General features: G+C 37.9%; 1 protein-coding gene across 2 annotated transcripts in view; it reads right to left on the bottom strand.

The window, feature by feature from the left end:
• The window catches only part of STYX (serine/threonine/tyrosine interacting protein), a 38292-nt gene extending 23603 nt beyond the window's left edge, over nucleotides 1-14689 (bottom strand). Inside the window, exons 1-2 of one of the 2 annotated variants that reach the window (XM_045450977.1) lie at nucleotides 14274-14689; nucleotides 1557-1589 (exon numbers count right to left, since the gene is read on the bottom strand). In XM_045450977.1, coding sequence (XP_045306933.1) covers nucleotides 1557-1589; nucleotides 14274-14330 — 90 coding nt within the window. In that variant the 5' untranslated portion in view covers nucleotides 14331-14689. The remainder of the gene's footprint in view (nucleotides 1-1556; nucleotides 1590-14273) is intronic. The other variant, XM_045450978.1, reaches the window with a different exon arrangement.
• Nucleotides 14690-15567: the final 878 nt, after the last annotated feature.

The raw sequence follows: 15567 nt of genomic DNA, 5'->3' as shown, positions 1-15567 counted from the left end.
GAGCCTGAAAACTGCTTCAGATTCTGTGTCTCCCTCTCTGTCTCCTCCTCCCCACTCACACTCTGTCTCTGAAAAATGAATAAACCATAAAAAAAATAATAAAAAAATAAAAAATAAAAAAAAAGCTTGCTATCTAGGGAATATTCCCTAGCCACACTGAGCAAAGACCGGGAAGAGAAATGCAGATTTGCTTTATATATCAAACGAAACATTTAAAGTTTAAATACAGTTCTGAAAAGTCAGATATTTGAACTTACACAGTGCTTTTTATAAGCAGTTTGGATAAAATTAGCATATTATATGACTGGCTTTTAGATTAATTAAAACATCTCTTATTTTACTTATATTCTCTGCTCTAGTCTAGAAATAAAGTAGACATAAAGAAAAATTACCCCTTTGGAATTACACAAAACCTTATTCAGCCAAATCAAAAGTAGCACAAGATACAAGAAGATTAGAACTGTTTCCTTCAGTTAATAAAAGTATTCTTGCAAAGTTTAAAAAAGACCAATATCAACTGCTTGCCTATTGACAGTTTCAGCAATTTAAATACTTTCCAAATGCTAGATTAAAATTTTTCTATGTGAATTCAATATAGAAAGATTTTAGTTGACCTATACCATAGCCTAGATAATAATACAGTATAATTCTGTAGTTCTGTTCTATGAAACATCATAATTGTTTTTGTATAGGTCTGATTTCTCCTATCAGCTTCTTGTGGGCACAAATTACATTTTACTCACCTTTGCATTTCCCATAGCACCAAGTAAATGCCTCATAGGAACAAAGATATTTTTTAAAAGAGAATTTTCACTAATAGAGAAAGGAAACATTTTTAAAAGTCAAGGTATTTCTAGGAACAGGAGACACTGCTTGATTCTGGGGCTAGCAGAGTGACTGTAAGTAAGAAATGCAAAAGAAAAACAAACTGCTATGAAGGTTAGCTATCACTTTATTATTCCACATTTGGAGTATTCAAATCAGTCTTCTGGAGGACTTCCATTATGGAAGTTGTGTCTGGAAATCAGACACAAAGAGGAACAATTACTCAAGAGTGATTTGCTTTATAGTCAAATCTTATAGACTTGTCTAAACTAGCCAAACACAGAAAGCAAACTGTTTTCAACAGAAATATAAATATTGTATCCAATTTTTCAGATAAGGAAAAACAGTGACTCAGCACATATATATACATATATGTATGTATGTATATAGTAGAATCATGGTAATATATATACGTATGTTTACATTTATATGTATATACATACATATATGTATGTATATGTATATGTGTGTGTGTGTGTGTGTGTATATATATATATATATATATATATATATATATATATATATATATAACCATGATTCTACTATAAGGAAGAAAGGCAACAATTCATTTCCCATTTTTTAATGTTAACCTTTAAATATGTTGATTTTTTAAATACTCAATGAGGAACCTACAGATCATGAGCCAACAGGTCTTAAATCCTTTGTGAAATCAGTTATTTGATGATAATAATAATATGGACTGGCCTGAATAAACAAAAAGGTTACCTTACCTGCATCTCTCGTCTCATAGGGTAGGTCCATTCCTTAAAATAGAAAGAAAACCCAAGAATAAAAATAAATAACATTATGAAAAATGTTACCCAATTAAAAGTTTAAGATGTGACATACAAGTGTATGGATTAAAAAAAAAAATACATTATACTTATAGAATATTCTATGAATAGATTCAACTGGCTCCACAAACACCTAAAAATTTAAGTGCAAGAAACAATGATTAAGGTATTCTTTAGGTAACTGGGCTTCCAAAATTATGATTATGTTACTTCATACAACGGATAGAATAGCTCATTAACTAAAAGAACGGATATTCCAGAAATTTCTCCCAAAAACTGATCCACCAAGTCAGAAATGTCAAACAGCTTTTTGTCATTCAGTTAACTCTAATCAACTGACAGTAGATAGCTAAAACACTGTGAGCAAAGACTCTGGAAGAAGAGTACTCTGATCAATGGGCAGTATCTGCAATGGACTCAAAGAGTGTTACGTAATAGGTATTTGCCATCCCTGATCTAAACCTCTAGATGCTTATCAAACAGGCTTTCTCATACCTTACTTCATCTTAAGATTCTTTCAGTTCAATTCCTTTCAAATATACATTTCATGGAAGTAAAGAATTCATCCTGTTTTTTGGAATGCAGATCAATATAAACAAGTTGGAAAATAATGCAAAATGCCAATGGCAAAAGACAGAAAACATTTTAAAAGTTGGGACAAGAAAAAAGCAATTCCAGTGAACTGATATGATAAAAAATCAAATCCTCATTTGTAAATGGACTGCATTCCAAGTTTCTAACCTGACTGCTTAAAACTCAAAATTATAAATAGAAATGAGCTTCCTAAAGTTAAAACTGGAAAAGCTTTAAAAAAAAAAAAAACCACAACTTTTCATTTTCAGATGAAAGGGATCAAAGGGTATAAGCTTCCAGTTATAAAATAAGTTATGGAGTTGAAAAGTACAGCATAGGGAAGATAGTCAATAATTTGGAATAACTTTGTATGGTGACAGAAGCTAACTACATTTATCAATGTGAGCACTGCGTAATGTACAGAACTGTCCAGGGGTCCCTTGCTGGCTCAGTTGGTAGCGTATGAGACTCTTGATCAGGGGGCTGTATATTTAAGCCCCACACTGAGTGTAGAGATTACTTAAAAATACAGAAATGTCCAATCACAATGTAATACACCTGAAACTAATATAATGCTATGTCAAATATACTTCATTTAAACATTCATTTAAACAGATAAAACCTTTTTCATTTTTAAATAATTTTAGGACTACAGAAAAGTTAAAAATAGTGCAAGGAATTCCCCTTACCCTTCGCCTAGATCTTCTAAATTAGAAAAGTATTTTTAACACATAAGGTAGAAATATTATATACCTGTAATGGAATTCCATCTTAGCTAGGATGCAATGGGGAATTACCCCTATCAGAGGGGCTGGCAAGCTATCAGCAGATGGGAGGAGGGGGAAGAGGGAAAAGCAAGGAAAGCAGGAAAGAATGTGGTGTTTTGCAGAACAAGCAGCTATGGCTAGGTGTTCCACCAGAGTTACCTCCTTGCATGAGCCAGTTTGACCCAGTTTGGAGCTTTTGACCTATGTAGAAGTGCCCTGAGTTGCCCTTAAAGTTACCTTCAGCTCATTATAAGACTAAGATCTCCTATGGGCAAGGTTCTCCAACCATTTTTTGAACATACAATGTATGCACTATTATGTTGACATACTTAAGCATGCAAAGTTGAACCCAAGAGCCTAGGTAACAAAATATATGTAAGTTCCTTAATGTATCAAGCGTCCTGGCTCTGTTTCCTAGCACACTGAACAAAAGCTTCATGCATGAACCCCAAGGGGAGACAGTGCTTTGAGAGCCATTTCCCTGTCTCCTCACCTGCGACAAGTAATAAAAACTCTTTGCTTTCAACACTTCCTTGGGTTGTGTTCAATTTAATGTACCCCAAGCAGCAAACTTCTTGAGTCTGGCTACAGAAAAGACAGAATAGTACTCCTGCAATGACAGCCAGCAATTTTTTTTTTTTTTAATAAAGAAGAGAAACTAAGTATTTTTTGTTTTACATGTTGAAAATGGATCTTGGCAATGTAGCAGAAATAGACTATAAACCTGAGAAGCCATATCCTGAGAGGATCTACTGATCTTTCATGGCCTTATTATCTTCGTTCTTTTAAAATGGGAGTATAAAAGAACACAGAATGAAGTGTTAAAATGCCCAAATATGAACGTAGAGCTCAATGAATTTTTACAAGCAATATATCCATGTAATCACCATCCAGATCAAGATTTCTGTCATCCCAGGAAGTTCCCTCCTTTCTCTTCTCAGTCAAAACCCTCTCTTTCAGAGGTGATCACTGACTTCTATCAATATAGATTAGTTTTAGCTATTCTTGAACCAAATATAAATGGAATCACAACAGTACTATTTTATGTCTGGCTTCTTTCACTCAACCTAATGCCTGTGAGATTTATCCATGTTGCATGTTAGTAGTTTGGTCCTTTTTATTGCTGTGCAGTATACTATTGTATGAATATTCCACAATTTACTCATTATCCTGTTGGTGGAGATGTAAGTAGCTTCAGGGTTTGGGCAAATAAGAATAAAGGTGCTATGAAAATTATTTTATGTTCCCCTTGATACACACATGCATTTCTTTCTCTTGGATATAAAAGTAACAATGGAGGAGCACCTGGCTGGCTCAGTCAGAAGAGCATGCGACTCTTGATCTTGGGGTTGTGAGTTCAAGCTCCACATTGGGTGTATAGATTACTTTAAAAAATAAAATCTTTAAAAAAAAAAAAAAGTGGCAATAGAATTACTAGGTCACAGAGTAGGCCTACTTTTGGCTTTACTAGACACTATCAAAAGTTTTCCAAAACCAATTTACACTCTCACCAGCAACATATGGGAGTTCTATCTGTTCCACATCCTCACCATGGCCTTAATTTAAATGACACTGTACATGTGAGACATAAGACAAAGCCTAGGACCTGATCAAGAGGGAAGTCAGATCAACACCAAAAAGCAACACTCTCAGTGGATAAACACTCTCAGTAAATGAGAAACACTCAAAAGGCAACACTCTCAGTGAATGATAAACTGGGAAGGTTGGCAGGGAGGGTGGGGGATGACTCACCTCATCCCCAGAAAATGAGTACCTTTGCCTTTCTGAGCTTTGGCTCTGAGTAGAATGTGGTAGTAGTGGTGGCCACAACCTGGCCTTTGCTCAACTTTGGCATTAGAATTCAATTATTTTTGTTAGGTCAAGTGAAAATTGAATGTCAAGTGGTCCTGGGTAGATCATGTCCATGGGTTCTTGGAAAAAACAAATGCATTTTCTCTCTGGAGAAGCATACCCTAAACCTAGATCAGAAATAATTCACAGAGATGAATTCCAACGAGCTCACAATTAAGAATCAAATTTTAAGAGGAGGAAAATACTGGTTTAAGTGGCAGACTTCGGCTCAGGTTATAGCTCAGGGTTTATGGATTTGAGCCCCATGTGGGGCTCTGTGCTAACAGCTCAGAGCCTGGAGCCTACTTTGGATTCTGTCTCCTCTCTGCCACTCCCCCACTTGTGCTCTGTCCTTCTCTCCCTCAAAAATAAAAATAAAACATTAAATAAATAAATAAATAAAATCAGTGGATAGACTAAACAGTAGACAAAGAGAGAACTTGTGTACTGGAAAATAGAATTGAAAAAATGATCTAAATTCAGTGTTGGAAAATATGATCAGTTAATAGACTTATTAAGATTGAATTAAGAAGTCTAACTTCCATAAAATCTAAGTTCCAGAAGGGAGAGAAAATAAAGGAGAGATAATATTACACAAGATATTAATAAGAATTTTCCAAAACTGGTTAAAGACACCACACCCCAGAAATAAGTAGCTCAACAATTCCCAAGCAAGATAAAGGAAAGAAATACAAAGTTAAATAGAGCACACCACACATAAAGAGAAGAAATTCTTTTTCCACACTAAAAGCAAAGAGAGAAATGGAAAAGAACAGAGTCCAAAAGACCTTCATATATGCACTCAATTTTCCTGAAAGATAACAAGGCATTTCAATGTAGAAAAAAAAAATCTTTCAACAAATGGTGTTGGAACAATTAGACAAATATCTAGAAAATAAAATAAATCTTCATCTTGACCCCTCATCACCCCCCACTCTAAACCCTCCTCACATACAAACATCTTGTCTTCACTGTTGTATGTATTCCCAACATTTGATGACAGTACCTGGCACACAGTAGGCACTCAATACATATTTGTTGAATAAAAGGGGGAAAAAAAGGTGTATGTGTATAAATATATATAAATGCAAAAATGATAAAACTTCTACGAGAAAACAATTATCTTTGCAACCTTGGGAAAAGCAAAGATGTCTTAAAGAGGGCACAAAAGGTACTAAGCATAAAGGAAAAAAATTTTGATAAATTCGCTTTCATGAAAATTAAAAACTTCTGCTCAATGAAATACACTGCTAACAGAACAAAAAAGCAAGCCACAAACTGAAAGAAAGTATTTGTAATTTATATACCCAACAAAAGACGTATATCCAAAATACATAAATATGCATCAACAATAAAGTGACAACCCAATTTTTTAAATGGGAAAAGAACTGAACAGACATCCCACCATGGAAGGTATATAAATGGCCAACAGCACATGCAAAGGTGCTCAACATCACTGGTCATTAGGGAAATTCAAATTAAAAACACAAGATACCACTACATAACCACTAATGGCTAAAGTTAAAAACACAACACCAAATGTTAGTGATGATGTGGAGCAACTAGGAGTCTCAACATTGCTAACTGGAGTGTAAAATGAAATGATAAACATACAGCTACCCTATATAATTTAGCAATTCCACTCCTAGGATTAACAGAGAAATAAAAACGTATGTCCACAAAAAGACTTACACAACACTATTTAAAGCACCTTTATTCATCAACTCCAAAAAACCCAAATGTCTACTGTATACTCATACAATGAAATAATATTCAGCAATAAAAAATCTACTACTACCCATAAGTACAACATAGGTGAATTTCACACATATTATGTTAAATTAAAAAAGCCATAAACAAAAGAGTCCACTTTACATGATTCTATTTAAAGTTCAAGAACAGATAAAACTAAACTATGGTTACAGAAATCATATTATTCAATGCCTATTGTGGAGCAGGGTAGGGATTGCCTGGAAATGAACATGAAATAACTTTCCACACTAATAGAACTGGTATATATCTTGATAAGAATAGGATTACACTGGTGTATATATTTAATAAAAATTACTGAATTGTGGACTTAATATTTGTGCATTACACTCTGTATAAATTTTACTCCTACTTAAGAAAAGACAGCATGCAACAAAACCAAGATATTAAATACAAAAGAAAGACAATTAGACTGTCCTTGACTTCTCAACTGCAAGAATAAAAGACTGAAGAAAAATGCATTCAAAGTAGTGAAATAAATAATGGCGAACCTAGAATATATGCTCAGAAAATCATCTTCCAAGAACAAGAGTGAGATATAAGATTGATTCCATTCAAACAAAAACAGAGAGTTTACTACCAGTAGACTCCTATTAAAGGAACTTCCAAAACATATTTTTGAAATGGTATTGTTTTCTCTATCTTTCATTTCTACTTTAGGTACAGAGCGTAAGTAACTGAGTTAAAGCAGTCTGACTCCAGAAAAACTGACACCCAACAGCCTCTCAATGTAAGAAGGAACTATATAGCAAACAGTAGTCAAACAAATATTGACTACATAAAATGATTATATTATTAAAATAGGGATTAACAGAAATAAAGTATATAATTTCCAAGCCAAGAGAGGGGGAAATGTAATCAATTTGTACACTGAACACATGAATGTTCATGTGCTTCTTTAACTTACCAATGTTATAACCTTTTATATTTAAAAGTTTTTAAAGAACTTAGGCCAAAGACTGTCATTTTCATCATGGTACCCCTAACACTGAGCATAGTGCCTGCCACAGAATAAGTACATGACAGGCATTTTGGAGACATATGGCACTAGATTCTATGGATCTTTCTTTTTTCCCCTTTCTTAAAAAAAAGAAAAAAGATTCTTGATTAGTCTGACAGCCTTATCTTCCTGAAGAAACCTGTCAGAGCTGCCAGAAAGAAGAAAAATGATTAAAGAAATGTGTACTTTTGAGTTTACCTCAAATGAAATCTCTAAAAATTATGCATGAAAAAAGAAAAACAGGAGAACATATTCCAGGGAATATCTGGCAATAAATATGTCAGAAGGCACTCAAAGACATAGGATAAATGTGCTTCCTTCTAGAATATATCAATTTTACCAAGAAATTTTTTTTTTTTTGGAAAAAAGTGTCTTCACTGGCCATTACTTTAAAATATTTTTATACTAAAACAAACATGACCATATGGGACAGAGTGCAAAATTTACCTTAAGTTTTAAGTCAATCAAGAGGCTTCAAAGAAATTTTGAACTTCCAAAAGGTTGTATACAATGGAACATGTATGCTATATTTATATAAGGAAGACATTACAGGAGTAAAAAACAAGTTGTATAGCAGAAGAGAATGAAAAATTATTCCTATACGCCTAACAAATAAGCACATAGCCTACTTTTGTGACCATCAGACTTGCTGTAATAGGTATGGATCCTTTGAAATCTAAAAGGCTTTCTCTCACAGAAAATGTCATTAACTATTCCTAGTGTTAGCATTAGATTTTGATCCCAAGCGCCTATTGTCTTTGTTTACCTAGTCCTGATTATTACTCTGCAAAACAAATCTTAATCCTGCCTTGTCTACCAATTCTGCCTATGCCTCTAGCATACTAGACCAAGATTTTAAGTCATTCATGCTCACTGTCTTGTTCTACCAGACATCCATCTGTCTGAACATGTTTCTAACAACCATATCTTATATTACAACCAAACCTATATTACACTCAATCTTAATCTCAGCCTGCCCACACTGCTGCTAAAATCCATCTTTTAGATATGGCAGTAGTAATAGGGCAAATTCCCAATGATCTATTATGAATTACTACTATAGTTAATTAGTAGAATTGGTTTCCCAAACACAGATGATTAGTCAAGCAGTCCAACTATATTTTTCAAACCAAAGCAACCCAGCTAAACCAAAATACCCCTAATTGTGATATATATCATGCTTCTGGTGAAAATTAATTCACAAGTGAAAATCCTTCAATCATCAATATGACCTAGAAGGTACGGCATATTAAAACATCTTTCAGGTTCTCTCCTTCCTTCTCATACAAATGCAGTTACATGAGCTATACAATTGCATTGATGGGATAGAAATTGAACTTTGGGAATAGGAAATGTTATAAAAATGTTCAAAGATCAATAAGTAAGTAAATAAACTCAGCAAAGGATACAGACTGTAACCATTAGATAAAATAAAAACTTAATTCTTATCAGCACATGTATCAGGCTGGCTAAAACCTAGAACATTTAGAAATACCAAACAAGGGCACCTGGGTGGCTCAGTCGGTTAAGCGTCCAACTTTGGCTCAGGTCACGATCTCACGTTTCGTGGGTTCGAGCCCTGCGTCGGGCTCCGTACTAACAACTCAGAGCCTGGAATCTGCTTTGGATTCTGTGTCTCCCTCTCTCTCTGACCCTCCCCCACTCACGCTTTGTCTGTCTTTCTCTCTAAAATAAACATTTAAAAAAATCTTTAAAAATACCAAAATAGGGGCGCCTGAGTGGCGCAGTCGGTTAAGCGTCCGACTTCAGCCAGGTCACGATCTCGCGGTCCGTGAGTTCGAGCCCCGCGTCAGGCTCTGGGCTGATGGCTCAGAGCCTGGAGCCTGTTTCCGATTCTGTGCTTCCCTCTCTCTCTGACCCTCCCCCGTTCATGCTCTGTCTCTCTCTGTCCCGAAAATAAATAAACGTTGAAAAAAAAAAAAAAAATACCAAAATAGATTGGGGCGCCTGGGTGGCTCAGTCAGTTAAGCGTCCAACTTCAGCTCAGGTCACGATCTCACAGTCTGTGAGTTTGAGCCCCGCGTCAGGCTCTGTGCTGACAGCTCAGAGCCTGGAGCCTGCTTCAGATTCTGTGTCTCCTTCTCTCTCTGTCCCTCCCCTGCTCATGCTCGGTCTCTCTCTGTCTCAAAAATAAATAAAAACATTTTAAAAAATACCAAAATAGATTATGAATGCAGTGCACTCATAAATAAATAAATAAATAAATAAATAAATAAATAAATAAATATTGAAGGGATATAGAGAGGTAGAAGGGCATTCAAGTAAGATGATTTTAAGTCAGTTACTCATAAACCTAGCTGCCATTAGAATTATCTGGTTCCATCTCAGATCAGTTAAATCAGAGAAGGTGATGATAGGGCCCAGGAATGGTTATTTTTTAAAAGCCCCTTGAGTAATTCTACTCTATAGTCAGGTTTAAACAGCAACATTCTAAATTTAAAGGACCTTCAGTCAGAAATATTAAGCAATTCCTATTTTTTATTCTGTACTATGGGAGTCAAAAGAGAAAACAGAAAGAGTAACATTTAAGTTGCCAAATTGCAACTGAAATAAATAACACTTTCTATCTGAAAAGAAAACAATTATTGAATTATAAAACCAACAGCCTTGGGGCGCCTGGGTGGCGCAGTCGGTTAAGCGTCTGACTTCAGCCAGGTCACGATCTCGCGGTCCGTGAGTTCGAGCCCCGCGTCGGGCTCTGAGCTGATGGCTCAGAGCCTGGAGCCTGTTTCCGATTCTGTGTCTCCCTCTCTCTCTGCCCCTCCCCCGTTCATGCTCTGTCTCTCTCTGTCCCAAAAATAAATAAACGTTGAAAAAAAAAAATAAATAAAACCAACAGCCCTAACTATGCAACTAATTTATTTAAAAATTGGTAGTGTGGGGTGCCTGGGTGGCTCAGTCGGTTGAGCATCCGACTTTGGCTCAGGTCATGATCTCATGGTTTGTGGGTTCAAGCCCCACGTCGGGCTCTGTGCTGACAGCTCAGAGCCTGGAGCCTGCTTCCAATTCTGTGTCTCCTTCTCTCTCTGCCCCTCCTCCACTTGTGCTCTATCTCTCAAAAATAAATAAACGTAAAAAAAAATTTTTTTTAATTTAAAAATTGGTAGTGTAAGCTGCTCTCTTCTTCACATCTAAAAAAAAAACTACTGTAATCTTGTCACAAGACTACTATCAAAACCAACCAAGATTCTTATATTAATTCAACATTTGTTAAGCTTATGGTATATACCAGACACTGTGATAAGTGCAAGAAACAGTGGGGACTAAGGCAAGAACATTTTGGTGAATAAACTCCCTTAGGAAACTTTCAGTCTATATGGAGAATAGACATTAAGGAAAACCATCAGTATGATATCTGTTACAAGGAAGGTATAAAAATACCAAGTGCTACAGAGAATTGTGTACCTGCAGGATTAAACTATTGGGGGTGGGGGCTGTGAACAGGAGGAGTTGGCAAAATCAGGGAACGTCTTTCTGAAAAAATGTTACCTAAATTGAGATCTAATCGAAGAGCAAATAGTTAATTAGGTGAGGGCAAGTATAGTGTTGGCAGCCAGAGCAGGGGATAATAGCAAATGTAAAGGTCCTGGAGTGGGGGTGGGGCCTAAAACATCCCAAGAACTGAGAGAAGATGAACATGGCTAGGGCAAACAGAGAAGGGAACAAGAGGAAGAGTAGCTCATTATAAGGTTAGAAAGGTAGGCAGGGGGCACTTGGATGGCTCAGCAGGTTAAGCTCCCAGCTCAGGTTGTGTTCTCACAGTTCTTGAGATTGAGCCCCACATAGGGCTCTGCACTGATAGCACAGAGCCTGCTTGAATTCTTTTTCTCCCTCGCTCTCTGGAGCCTGCTTGGGATTCTTTCTCCCTCGCTGCTCTCTGCCCTCTCCTCACTGGTGCTCTCTCTCAAAATAAATAAACAAACTCAAAAAAAAAAAAAAAAAAAAAAAAGGGCAGATGCCAGATCATACACAACCTTGCAGATGTTAATTAAGGGTTGGGCACCTGGGTGGCTCAGTCAGTTAAGCCTCAGACTTCAGCTCAGGTCATGATCTCACAGTTCCTGAGTTCAAGCCCCACATTGGGCTCTCTACTGTCAGCGTGGAGCCCACTTTGGATCTTCCGCCCCCCCTCTTTCTCTGCCCCTTCCCTTCTGGTGCTCTCTCTAAAATAATCATTAAAAACAATTTTTTTTAAAGTTAAGGGTTTGAACTTCATCCTCAAAACAATGGGAAATCACAGCCAAGTTGTAAACAAAGGAGTGACAATCTGTTTCCAAATCAATCTGAACACAGCTAAATTTTTGCTAGAATTGTCCTAAAAGAATGCCCTGACCAGTGTTTCAAGAAACAAGGAAGTAATATTCTTACAGAGATGATAGAATCATCAAGCTGTCATGGCTTGATCACATCAATCATTAAGGGCATGCATAAAAATCTCTCTACTTGAATTCCATGTTTACTAAAGCAACATTTGGTCTGTAATTTAGGTTTCAATGAAATGCTTCCTAGGTGGAAGAACACTCTTATTGGCTGGTCATCATAACTACATAAGACCATTTGATACTTTACATATTTCATGGCAAATTAGAAAACTAACACTGCTTTATTAGTTTATCATGAGTAACTATATGCCCTCTTTAATGGTTATTTCTAGTTCTGTCTGCCCAGAAAGCACCTTCCATCTCCTGTGGAAATGCCCCTATGATTTTGGTGGGAGGGCTACCAATGACAAACTTCACTCTCCTGGCCACAAGTGGGTAAATTCTAGGTCATATACTGGGCTCCTCATTGTATTTTCTCCATTCTGGCTATAGGGACTAATCCAAAGGATGGGCACATGACCTAGGTTAGGCCAATCCTCTAGACTTCAAATACTGAAGCTTAGACATATTGTTGTTCTTCAATGTGTAAGCTCGGTAAGGGTATGACCTTGAACAGCTGACAGTCAAAGTCCGTACCTGCGGAGAAGCCAGAGTAAAGGCAGAAATGCTGAAAGTAGAGACAAGCACTGATAAGGGGCCGAGGCAGTTCTGATGCATCATAATACTGTCTAGGAAGTCCCTGAGACCAGCTGCATCCCCACCTTTCTGGATTTAACTACGTTTCTTTTTGCTTCAGCTAGTCTGAGCTGGTTTTTGTCACTTGCAACCAAAAGGAAACAAACAACCAATGCTATGTAAAAAGGAATGAACTGGCTTTCAGTAAATAACATTTGCATCATTATCTACTGGGCTTTAAGCATTACTTCTGTCCTTACACAGGAAAGAAAGCTATATTCCCAGTAAGACTTTATCATTTTTACAGGGATAAGGCATATTATATACACAATAAAAGATTAAGTTCAAGTCTGCAAACATTTTAAATTAGAATGTTTAAGATTAGAGCAGGGAAAAATTGAGGTGTATTAAAAACAATGAATTAGGAACCAAGAGACCAAGGTTCTCAACTGTGTCTTATGTTGCTGTTACCTTGGCATATCACTTATTCTCAGTAAACTACACTCTCTTCACCTGAAAAGAGAGAATGTTCTACATTATTTCTAAGGTTGCTTTCAGGATGAAATCACTGAATCATTTTTAAGGACAAAAAGCATATTCCTCATTCACACTATTCCATATTAAACAAATAAAAAAGTGTAAATTCATTTTTGACTAACCTAAATTCAACTTTTTTTTTCCTATTTAAGAGCTTACTCTTAAAATATGAATTTCTGAAAGACTACTACCACAAGCAAAGGATCCCTCCAAATGTGAACCCCAAATGAAGATACTAAAAAAAAAAAAAATGAATATTTGGTATAAACTGAATGGTTTCTTAAAAAGTTTTACTTTCCAATTATTTTTAAGATATTTAGACCTAGAAATTTTAATTTCTATCTTGATCCTACTAGGGCATAACTGAGTATCCTTGTCTTTTTTACTAATTTAGTCTTCAGAAAATTCTAATTTAGAAGTCTGCAACATCACAAAGTATTTTAAACTAGCAATAGATAGGGAAAAAACTCAATACAAACGCTGGTCAAAGAATATATAAGGTGGAGTAAAAAGAAGCCCAAATCAGAAATCAGGAGGACAGTTTAAAAACAATTTCATTCTCAGTAACAACTCCCCTCCAAAGGGCAAGTTTCATGATTTAAGTTTTTAGATTGAAATGAGTTAGCTTTGTGACATTTTGTTCTGCGGGTCACGGCTTTCCCTCAAAAATACCAAAAAACAAAACAAAACAACTACTTTGGAAAACTTTTTGAAGGCGCACTCCGAAAGCTCAGGCCCCAGATCTATCTCACATGTGGGACCATGTGTCCCACATGCGAATGACACCAAATGTATCCCTCAAACTGAAATTTAAAACATTACCCTCGTACTGCCTTGGCAATAAAAAGGGGAACCTTACTCAAAGTCAGTCCTCAACGCCGAGCCTCGGGGAGAAAGGACTAATTTTGCCCTTCCCATTTAATTAAGCAGAATAGACCCAGCAGCCCCTCTGCCGGGGTCTCAGGAGGGTCAAAGGAATTCGGTGAGTGACGCTTCTCCCCAAGGTCCCAGGACGTTCTCAGGAGGCAACAGGGCTCCGGTGGAGCTTGGGGACTTCGACGGTTGGGGCCTGGGGTCGCCCCGCGGCCGAAGAGCCGCACGGGAAGGCCTGTGCGTGGCAGTCACTGGACAAACTCACCTCGGCGTCTTCTTTGCACTGCGGGAGCGAGGGGAACTCCAGCTTCACGTCCTCCATGGTCCGGGCCCCGAGGCTTGTGGGCGGGGTGGGAGAGGGAGTTTTATCCGGCCCGCCCGACCCTCGGGCTGCCACTGACAGAGATAGGGAGGAGGGCGGGTGGGCCAGAGGGCTGACGGGCGGGCAGCGGGCTTACAACTAACACACGCAGACTAAAGGGTCCCAGCGACTCCGGCGGCGACGGCGGCGACAGCGGGGAAGAGGAGGGTTGGGCGGCTCATACCCCGCCGCCATGCTGCTGCCGTCTCCCTCCCCCTGAGTCTCCGCGCCCCTCAGGCCGCACAGGCTCGGGCACTAGCAAGAGCCCTACAACCGTCTCCCCTCCTTTCCCCCCTCCCCACCCCTCGCTATCCCAGCCAATCCCAGCCCACGCTTGCCTTCGGCCCGCCCCCCGCGGCCGCCAGGTGTCAGCCCGCCGCTGCCCCGCCCCTTCGCCAGAGCGCAGACGCGGGGGGCGGGGCCTCGGAGGAGCAACGGCCGAAGCTCACCGCCCGAAGCTCACCGGGTGTGGAGGAGGTGGGGCTGCGGCAGGAGTGGGCCACGATTGAAGGTCCTGGGAAAGGCAGTGGGACCAACCGCACCAGCTCTAACCTTTCCCAGAGAGGACGCAAATCTGTAGTTTAGGAACCGGCAAACATCCTAGCCACCAGAGACTGGCATCCGAAAGGAAAACTGTATTTTCTCCCCTCAGAATCCTGCGCAATCTGTGGTGAGGTTATAACCGAAAGAGTAATAAATGAAGAGTTCATCTTAAAACTGTGTTATGCTACACAGAAAATGAAACACCCTTGGTTTTTAAGCAAATTGAAATGGTGGCCTTTCAAGAATACTTGGGACTATGACAAAATCTCAAGAAACAAAGGCATATAGAAAATCCTAAGGAATAGAAACAACCGATAGCTCACTCAGTAAATTACACATCATACTGAAGGTCTCTCCCTTTAATGCTGTTTATGTTGAAATATTAATTATAATTATATATAATATAAATATATTAATAAAATACATGGCTTTCATCTTAAAAAGGAGTTTGAGTCTGTTAATACTATATTGTTAATAGAAGTGAGGTATATACTTTCTCTGGGCCTAGGGAGATACTGTTCTCCATTTAATTTAAACACGAGGAATATCAAACTTAGAAGCGGAAGAATCCATACTTAAACTTTCAAGATTTGTAAACCAAACTGATTCTTATAACCAAAAAATAAACCAAAGTAAAAAGGCAAGAAAGGCATTA

This window comes from Leopardus geoffroyi, chromosome B3 (assembly GCF_018350155.1).
Source record: "Leopardus geoffroyi isolate Oge1 chromosome B3, O.geoffroyi_Oge1_pat1.0, whole genome shotgun sequence".
In the NCBI taxonomy this organism is placed as follows: domain Eukaryota; kingdom Metazoa; phylum Chordata; class Mammalia; order Carnivora; family Felidae; genus Leopardus; species Leopardus geoffroyi.
The sequence above is the reverse complement of the archived record's forward strand: the minus strand, read 5'-3'. Positions and strand labels throughout refer to the sequence as shown.